This window comes from Hemitrygon akajei, chromosome 5 (genome assembly GCF_048418815.1).
Source record: "Hemitrygon akajei chromosome 5, sHemAka1.3, whole genome shotgun sequence".
NCBI classification, from domain to species: Eukaryota; Metazoa; Chordata; class Chondrichthyes; order Myliobatiformes; family Dasyatidae; genus Hemitrygon; species Hemitrygon akajei.
In genome coordinates this window covers 829890-840339 of record NC_133128.1, presented here as the reverse complement: position 1 = coordinate 840339, position 10450 = coordinate 829890, and the positions used below count along the sequence as shown (strand labels likewise).

The following is a 10450-nucleotide window of genomic DNA, read 5'->3' as shown; positions in this document are numbered from 1 at the left end:
ATCTGTCTCTTAATGTGAACAAAACAGAAGAGATGGTTGCTGACTTCAGGAGGGTACGGAGCGACCACTCCCCGCTGAACATCGATGGCTCCTCGGTAGAGATCGTAAAGAGCACCAAGTTTCTTGGTGTTCACCTGACGGAGAATCTCACCTGGTCCCTCAACACCAGCTCCATAGCAAAAATAGCCCAGCAGCACCTCTACTTTCTGCGAAGGTTGAGGGAAGTCCATCTCCCACCCCCCATCCTCATCACATTCTACAGGGGTTGTATTGAGAGCATCCTGAGCAGCTGCATCACTGCCTGGTTCGCAAATTGCACCATCTCGGATCGCAAGTCTCTGCAGCGGATAGTGAGGTCAGCTGAGAAGATCTTCGGGGTCTCTCTTCCTGCCATCACGGACATTTACACTACATGCTACATACGCAAAGGAAACAGCATTATGAAGGACCCCATGCACCCCTCATACATTCTCTTCTCCCTCCTGCCATCTGGGAAAAGGCTCCGAAGCATTCGGGCTCTCACGACCAGACTATGTTTCTTTCCCCAAGCTATCAGACTCCTCAATACCGAAGCCTGGACTGACGCTTTGCCCTACTGTCCTGTTTATTATTTATTGTAATGCCTGCACTGTTTTTGTGCACTTTATGCAGTCCTGTGTAGGTCTGTAGTCTAGTGTAGCTTTCTCTGTGTTTTTTTTTAACGTAGTTCAGTTTAGTTTTTGTACTGTGTCATGTAACACCATGGTCCTGAAAAACGTTGTCTCATTTTTAATATGTACTGTACCAGCAGTTATGGTCGAAATGACAATAAAAGTGACTTGACTTGATATCACGGTCACCGGGGATTTGCAGTGTGACCCTCCTGCATTTGCCTTCCTAATCACCGACTCAACCTGTAAGTTAACATTTAGGGAATCCTGCACGAGGACTCCCACGTCTCTTTGCACCTCAGAGTTTTGAACTTTTTTCTACATTTAAAAAACAGTCTACTCCTAACTCAGTGGGTGAGTGTGGTGATATGAAATACTCACTCTCTATCTCAATCTATGAATTTAGCTTACTCTCATGGGGTTGCCCATTCTCCTAATCTGTCTGAGTCCCTCTGCAGCCTGCCTGCTTCCTCAAAATGACCTGACCCTCCACCGATCTTCATATTATCTGCAAATGTGGCCACAAAGCCATCAATTCCGTCATCCAAATCATTGATATATAATATAAAAAGAAGCAGCCCCAATACGGAACCCTGCGAAACAGCACTAGTCACCGGCAGCCAATCAGAAAAGGCTCCCTTTATTCCCACTGTTTGCCTCCTGCCAATCAGCCAATGCTCATATCTTTCCTGTAACACCATGGGCTCTTATCTTGCTAAGCAGACTCATGTGTGGCCTTATGAAAATCCAACTGATTCTTCTTTGTCTATCCTGCCTGTTATTTTCTCAAAGAATTCCAACAGATTTTCCCTTAATGAAACTATGTTGACTTTGGCTTATTTTATCGTGTGCCTCCAAGTACCCTGAGACCTCATCCTTAACAACTGATTCCAATGTCTTCCCAACCACTGAGGTCAGACTAACTGGCCTATAATTTCCATTCTTCAGCCTTTTTCCCTTTTTGAAGAGTGGAGTGACACTTACAATTTCCCATTCCTCATTATTAAACATTATTAATGCCTCCACAATCTCTTCAGCCACTTCTTTAGAACCCTGAGGTGTAGTTCATCTGGTACAGGTGACCCTCCTGTACTCTCTCCATCAACTAGCTCTTCTTTAGGTCACAGTTTTTTTTTGCTGGAATTCTGCTTCTAGGTTCTTTTGTAACTGCTGCTTTTACCTTGAGGAATAATGGAGCAACCAATTCAGAGATGCTTACAATGAACACACACTTGTTAGAACTGTGAATGCACATATATGCACACCCACAACGTGAAGGTCTCTCTGAGAAAGGCTTTGCAATCACTTACTCTGTGGGGTTACCGTGGATGCTGATCAAGACTATCTTTTGAATGAATGAATTATGAAGCACACCTGGTCCAGGGAAGCAGTGAACACACACATTTAACCATTATTGATCAATGAACACAGTAGACCACTGATAGCATTGTAACAAGAATATAATTTAAATCTAGTATGATGCTTCTCTTCAGTTTATAAATGAGACAAATAATAATGAAGTAAACGACGCTCCTCCTAACTCAGTGGGTGAGTGTGGTGATATGAAATGCTCACTCTATCTCTAGCTGACTCTCATGGGGTTGCAGTGAGAGTTCCTAATCCTGAGCTCGACCCAGTTCTGAGGAAACAAGCTGCCTCACAGCTTCATCTGTCTTGGCTCATAGGAAGAACAGCCAATGCCAGGAAGTTGCAGACTGAGGAGGGATGGGAAGGAGTGTATGAATAATTCCCTAAGGAGCAAGGAACTGATTAGCACCCATATTCACTGCAGAGCTACGGCACTTATTCTTAAAATACTTAAAATATATAAAGCTTATGTTATTTGTATTAATGGCACAAAGAATCTCAACAAAGTCGGTCAAATAAACAACTGAAAATGAAGTGAGCAGAAAAGAGTGAACAGACCATAGCTGAGAGGCTGATCTCTCACACTGGTTCTGCCGGTGATGATGCACAGCATATATCCAACAGGCGATACACTTGTTTGTAATCTTCCTGCACACAGGACTGGTTCTGGCACCTAGGACACTGTTCCCATGGTGGTGCCACAGTATGATATCATAGTTCCATCATCAGCACAGAGCCTGCTCTTCTTTCCCCTTCACTAACTAGCTGTGGGGATGATAGAGGCTCCAGCAATAAACATAAAAGGGGGAAATGACATGTAGTTATGGGTTTTCACTTCAGTGAGAGTTGCACGAGTAAAGAAACAGACTGAAATCGAGTGACTGTTCAATCCAGTCCTGTACTCTAACCCTAACTCTGGTGCAAGGATACAGGAAGAAATTGCCCATGATGATTATGTAATGTGGGCATACTACTCAGCACCAGCTTCTGGCCAGTGATACACCTCCCTGACTCCGTGCTCACCACTATCTTCAAATACTACCTTCCTGTGTCTGGTGCTCACCTCAAATAGGGCTCCATTCTGTTCAGAGACCCATGCCCTCCAAAGTTAGTACAAAGTACATGGGGCACTGTCTACAAAATGTTTTTTTTACAATAGAATTCATTAACTATAAACCAAAGCAGGATTTGATCCAATAATTTCTTCTTGTTTGTTGAGCAGTTATGCTGAATTTCTGCAAATCACCTATCAATTACAGCCAGTTATTTCTGAATGAATGAACGAAGGCAAAGTTGTAACCTTCAGCCTGAATCTGAACGTCAATCGATAAATGTTCCCATCTTCTCAAATTAAAGCAGTTAGTTCAATGTGAGAGTAATCAAGCCTCATTCATTCAATACAAGGTGAGATAGAAAAGTGTGCTCTCCTACCAATGTATAAAATAGATCAGAAATAAAATGCACTGTGAGTGCAAAGAATATAAATGTCTGGTCAGAGTGCTTCCCATGTCTTTCACGTTGTTTCCAACTTGTGCTTATTGCAGTGAGTCACTGTTTTCTAAGGCCAGGACAGTTATGTTTGTTGTAGAGAGATCACTGTCATCCTCTTCAACACTGTTACCAGAATCCTCTCCGCTCTGTCCAGCCATCATCACCTGCTGTACAGCCAGAGTTGCTCCATCAGAAGATAAAGACTGCAGACTGTCCACATTCACGTTCACTGGACTTGATATTGAGACCATTGCACCTGCAGGAGGATAAAGGAACACTCAGTTCCTCAGTGAAGAAGAGAAAGTATTGGTTTTGAGTGGGAATTGTGGGGTTTATCAGGAAGAAACTCCAATAATCTCTGGTTAAAAATACCACACTGGGCCAAAGATCCTAGGCCTGACCCTGTTCAACAGTTGGACTAGTTTAGTTAGGGCACACATTTGGTTTCAGTTCCCTCTGATCTCCAAGATGGAAAGAAAAGCAGTCCAGCATCCCCACCCCTACTCGAATTGTAGCATTCCCTTTTTGATCTTTCTTGCCTGTCCTACTGAATCAAGAGTCCAGTTTCCCCAACGAACTGGGGTCCTGCTCCTCTCACTGAGCCATATCCCATTCCTCAACAGTACTCAAGTTCATTTCCTTCCCCTGAACTGTGTCCACATGCACACAATGGAGGACAGTCCCTTCTCCTGGGATGCACTTGAATCTGAGGGAGACCAATATTCTTGGGGGCAGGTTACTAGAGCTGTTGGGAGTGGTTTAAACTAATATGGCAGGGGGATGGGAACCAGTATGATAGAGCCAAGGATGAGCCAGCAGGTTTACAAGAAGATGATGGATGTAATAAGAACGTAAGGAAGGACAAGCTAATGATTGGATACAAATGCAGACAGAGCAAAGAATTAAACTGTACCACAGTGTCAACATTCAAAAAGGCAAGGAATGCAAGACCTGAAGGTGCTGTATTTAAATGTGCATGAAATTTGGAATAAGGTGCATGAACTCATGATGGCACAATTAGAGATTGAATGGTATGACATTGTGGGTATCACTGAAGTGACTGAAAGAAAGCCATAGTTGGGGGTTAATGTTATTAATATATTCGAGGATATACCTTGTATCGAAAGGACAGGCAGGAGGGCATAGGCGGTAGTGTGGCTCTGTTAGTAAGAGATGGAATTACATCTTTACAAAGAGGTGACGTAGAGTTAGAAAATTTTGAATCTTTGTGGCTTGAGTTACGAAACTGCAAGGGTAGAAAAAAAATTATGAAAATCATATATAGGCCTCCAAATAGTAGCCAACATGTGGGGTTGAGATTACAAAGGGAGCTGGAAAAGGCATGTAATAAGGGTAATGACTCAATTGTAATGGAGGACTTCGATATGCAAGGGGATTGGGAAAATCAGGTTGGTGTCATATCACAAGAGAGGGAATTTGTTGGATGCAGCTTGTGAGATACTACTCAGGGAAAGGCCATCTTAGATTGGGTGTTGTGTAATAACCCAGATCTTATTAGGGATCTTGATATAAATGAACCCTTAGGACACAATGATCATAATATGACTAAATTTATACTTCAATTTGAGAGGGAGAAGCAAAACTCATATGTATCAGTATCACAATAGAATAAGGGGAATTTCAGAGGCATGAGAGAGAAGCTTGCCCAGGTGGATTGGAGGAGGATACTGGCAGGGGTGACGGCAGAGCAGAGATGGCTGAAGTTTCTGGGAATAGTTCACAGAACGAGCATAGATATGTCCCATAGAGGAAGAAGTTCACAAATAGCTGGGGTAGGCAACTGCGGCTGACAAGGTAAGTTGGATGGTTGTGGAGCTTTTAAAATCCAACAAAAGACAACTAAAAAATCTATAAGGGAAAAGATGAAATATGAGGATAAATTAACCAATAATATAAAGCAAGATACAAAAGTATTTTTCAGTTATATTAAGAGTAAAAGCGAGGTGAGAATTGACATTGGACCACTGGAAAATGATGCTGATGAGGCAGTAATGGGGAACAAAGAAATGGCAAATGAGCTTAATGGGTACTTTGCATTTCCCTTCACTGTAGAAGGCACTAGCAGTGTGCCAGAGGTCCGTGAGTGTCAAGGAGCAGTAATGAGTGCTATTGTCATTGTAAAGGATAAAGTGCTAGGCAAACTCAAAGGTCTTAGGATGGATAAGTCACCTGGATCAGATGGACTGCATCTCACAGTCCTGAATGAGGTTGCAGAAGAGATAATGGATATATTGGTCATGATCTTTCAAGAATCGCTTGATTCTGGCATGATCCCAGAAGACTGGAAGATTGCAAATGTCACTCCGCTCTTTAAGAAGGGAGGAAGGCAAAAAAAAGGAAGGAAATTATAGGCCAGTTAGCCTCACCTCACAAGGATAAGACATAAGAGAATCAAGTGTGACAGTGGAAAAGTGTATATTGAACTGGAGGAGATGGAAAAGGTACTTTATGAATACTTTGCTTCAGTATTCACTAAGAAAAAGGATGTTGGTGATTGTAGGGATGACTTACAGCGGACTGAAAAGCTTCAGCATGTAGAAAGGAAGAAGATGTAAGGAAGAGGATATGCTGGAGCTTTTGGAAAGCATCAAGTTGGATAAGTCACTGGGACCGGACGGGATGTACCTCAGGGTACTATGGGAAGTGAAACAGGAGATGGCTGAGCCTCCGGCAATAATCTTTGCATCATCAATGAGGACTGGAGAGGTTCAGGAGGACTGGAAGGTTGCGGATGTTGTTCCCTTATTCAAGAAAGGGAGTAGGGATAGCCCAGAAAATTACAGACCAGTGAGTCTATAATTTCAGTGGTTGGTAAGTTGATGGAGAAAATCCTGAGAGGCAGGATTAACGAACATTTGGAGAGGCATAATTTGATTAGGAATAGTCAGCATGGCTTTGTGAAAGGCAGGTCGTGCCTTACGAGCCTGATTGAATTTTTTGAGGATGTGACTAAACACATTGATGAAGGTCAAGTCATAGATGTAGTGTATATGGATTTTAGCAAGGCATTTGATAAGGTACTCTATGCAAGGCTTATTGAGAAAGTAAGGAAGCATGGGATCTAAGGGGACATTGCTTTGTGGATCCAGAACTGGCTTGCCCACAGAAGGCAAAGTGTGGTTGTACAGTGGTCATATTCTGCATGAAGGCCGGTGACCAGTAGTGTGCCTCAGGGATCTCTTCTGGGACCCTTCTTATAAATGACCTGGATGAGGAAGTGGAGGGATGGGTTAGTAAATTTTCTGATGACACAAAGGTTGGGGGTGTTGTGGATTGTGTGGAGGGCTGTCAGAGGACATTGATAGGATGCAAAACTGGGCTGAGAAGTGGCAGATGGAGTTCAACCCAGGTTAAGTGTGAGGTGGTTCATTTTGGTAGGTCAAATATGATGGCAGAATATAGCATTAATGGCAAGACTCTTGGCAGTGTGGAGGATCAGAGGGATCTTGGGGCCCAAGTCCAAAGGACACTCAAAGCTGCAATGCAGGTTGACTCTGTGGTTAAGGCATACGGCGCATTGGCCTTCATCAATTGTGGGATTGAGTTTATTATCGAAAGGTAATGATGCAGTTATATAGGACCCTGGTCAGACCCCGCTTGAAGTACTGTGCTCAATTCTGGTCACCTCACTACAGGAAGGACGTGGAAACCATTGAAAAGGTGCAGAGGCGATTTACAAGCATGTTGCCTGGATTGGGGAGCATGCCCTATGAGAATAGGTTGAGTGAATTCGGCCTTTTCTCCTTGGAGCGACCAAGGATGAGAGGTGACCTGATAGAGGTGTACAAGATAATGAGAGGGATTGATCATGTGAATAGTCGGAGGCTTTTTCTCAGGACTGAAATGGCTAGCACGAGAGGGCACAGTTTTAAGGTGCTTGGAAGTAGGTACAGAGGAGATGTCAGGGATAAGTTTTTTTACGCAGAGAATGGTGAATGTGTGGAAAGGGCTGCCGGTGGCGGCAGAAGACGTGGAAACGATAGGGTCTTTCAAGAGACTCCTGGATAGATACATGAAGCTTAGAAAAATTGAGGGCTACAGGTAAGCTAGGTAGTTCTAAGGTAAGGACATGTTCAGCACAGCTTTGTGGGCTAAAGGCATGTATTGTTCTGTAGGTTTTTCTATGTTTTCTACCTCAGTGATTGGGAAAGTGTTGGACTCCATTATTAACGATGTGGTTTTGAGGAACTTGGAGACTAATGATTAAATAAGTGAAAGTCAGCATGGCTTCTGCAAAGGGAAATCTTGCCTGACAAATCTGTTAGAGTTCTTCAAGGAATTAATATACAGAGAGAACAAAGGTGAGGTAGTGGATTTCATTTACTTGGATTTTCAGAAGGCATTTGATAAGATGCCACACATGAGGCTGCTTAATAGGATAAAATCCTATGGTGTTACAGGAAAGATACTGCCATAGTTGGAGGAATGGCTGACAGGCAGAAGGCAGTGAGTGGGAATAAAAGGGACCTTTTCTGGTTGGCTGCCAGTGACCAGTGGTGTTCCTCAGGGATCAGTATTGGGACTGCTACTTTTCACATTGTTTATTAGTGATTTGGATAATGGAATTGATAGCTTTGTGGCAAAGTTTGCAGATGATACGAAGATAGGTGGAAGGGTAGGTAGTGCTGAGGAAGCAATGTGGTCACAGCAGGACTTAGACAAATTGGAAGAATGGACAAAAAAAGTGGCCGATGGAATACAGTGTTGGGAAATGTATGATAATGCATTTTGGTAAAAGGAAGAATAGTGCAGACTATTATCTAAATGGTGAGAAGGTTCAAAAATCAGAGGTGCAAAGGGACTTAGAAGTCCTTGTGTAAGACACCCAGAAGTTTTATTCATAGGTTGAGTCTGTGATAAACAAGGCAAATACAATATTGGGATTGTATTTGGTGGAATGGAATGTAAAAACAAGGAGATAATGTTGAAGCTTTACAAGGCAAAAGTCAGACCATACTGGGAGTATTGTCAACAATTTTGGGCCCCTTATTTCAGAAAGGATGTTTTGTGATTGGAGAGTCCAGAGGAGGTTCACAAGGATGATTCCGGGAATGAAGGGGTTGGCAGCTTTGGGCCTATCCTCAATGGAATTTAGATGAATGTGCTGGATCTCATTGAAACCTACCAAATGTTGAAAGGAATAGATAATATGGATGTGGAGAGGAAGCTTACTCTGGTGGGAGCATCCCAAACCAGAGCGCATAGCCTCAAAATTGAGTACTGCCTTTTAGAACAGAAGTACAGAGGATTTTTTTTTAGCAGACTGGTGAATCTGTGGAAAACTCTACCACAGACTGCAGTGAGAGTGCAAGTGTATGGGACTGAATGGGATCCGAAGTTAGCCATGATGAATTGGTTGAGTGGACTTGATGGGCTGAATGGCCTAATTCTGCTCCAATGTCTTATGATGTCGACGTTGATCTGAGATGTCTCTGACTTACTATCTGACAGCGTAATACTGGCTATATCTCGACATTCATCGTTTGTCACTGACTTACTGTCTTATACTGTAATACAGTCTACGTCTTGCTCTGGGATGCTACTGACTCACTGTCTGACACTCAAATGGTGGCTACATCTTTACATTGATCTAAGATATCACTAATCTTCTCCAACAACTTGCTCACCACTGAATTCAGATTCACTGGTCTATAATTTCCTGGGTCATCTCTACTCCCTTTCTTGAACAAGGCAACAATTTTTGCAACCTTCCAATCCTCTGGTACTTCTCCCATCCCTATTGATGATGCGAAGATCATCACCAGAAGCTCAGCAATCTCCTCCCTCACTTCCCACAGTAGCCTGGGGGTATACTTCATCTGGTCCTGGTGACCTATCTAACTTAAAGCAAAAGCATTAAGCTCCTTCCTAGCAATCTTGTAATTTTCTAGAGCTCTAACTGTATCCGGCTTTTTGAACCTTACACAAGCTTTTCTTTTCTTCTTAACTAAGATCTTCTACATCCTTTGTACACCATGGTTCTTTAACTCTACCATCCTTTTCCTGCCTCAATGGAAGATACCTATGCAGAACTCGCCATATTTCTACACTGCATTTCCCTGAGAACATCTGCTCCCAAGTTCCTGCCTAATAGCATCATAGTTCCCCCTACCCCAATTAAATGTTTTCCCATATTGTCTGCTCCTATTCCTCTCCAGTGCTATGGAGAAGGAGATAGAGTGCGGTCACTACCTCCAAAATGCTCTCCCTTTGAGAGAACTGACACCTGACCAGGTTCATTTCCCAATACCAGATCAAGTACAGCCTCTCCCCTAGTTGGCTTATCTACATATTGTGTCAGGACACCTTCCTGAACACATCTAACAAACTCCACTCCATCTAAGCCCATTGCTCTAAGGAGATGCCAATCAATATTAGGAAAGTTAAAATCTCCCATCACAACAACCCTATTATTTTTGCACCGTTCCAGAATCTGCCTCCCTATCTGCTCCTCGATATCCCTGTTACTATTAGGGGAGGGGGGGTCAATAAAAAAACACCCAGTAGAGTTATTGCCCCTTTCCTGTTTCTGACTTACACCCACACTGACTCAGCAGACAATCCCTCCATGACTTCCACCTTTGCTGCAGCTGTGACACTATCTCTGATTAGCAATGCCACACCCCCACCTCTTTTGCCTCCCTCCCTGTCCTTTCTGAAACACCTGAAGACTGGCACACTCAGCAGCCATTCCTGCTCCTGAGACATCCAAGTCTCTGTAATGGCCACAACATCACAGTTCCATGTATTGATCCACGCTCTAAGTTCATCCCCCTTGTTTATGGTAGTCCTTGCATTAAAATAGACACATTTCAAACCATCAGGCTGAGTGCATCTTTGCTCTAGCATCTGCCTATACTTCCCTATAAGCTGTCTTTACTTGTGCTCCAACCTGCCTGTCCTCTGCCTCTTCACTTCGG

General features: G+C 43.2%; 1 protein-coding gene across 5 annotated transcripts in view; it reads right to left on the bottom strand.

Annotated features, from left to right (window-relative positions):
• Nucleotides 1–2092: 2092 nt before the first annotated feature.
• Nucleotides 2093–10450, bottom strand: part of pknox1.1 (pbx/knotted 1 homeobox 1.1) — a 228454-nt gene continuing 220096 nt past the window's right edge. For 4 of the 5 annotated variants that reach the window (XM_073044728.1, XM_073044729.1, XM_073044730.1 and 1 more), the window contains one exon: nt 2093–3765. In XM_073044728.1, coding sequence (XP_072900829.1) covers nt 3554–3765 — 212 coding nt within the window. In that variant the 3' untranslated portion in view covers nt 2093–3553. The remainder of the gene's footprint in view (nt 3766–10450) is intronic. The other variant, XM_073044731.1, reaches the window with a different exon arrangement.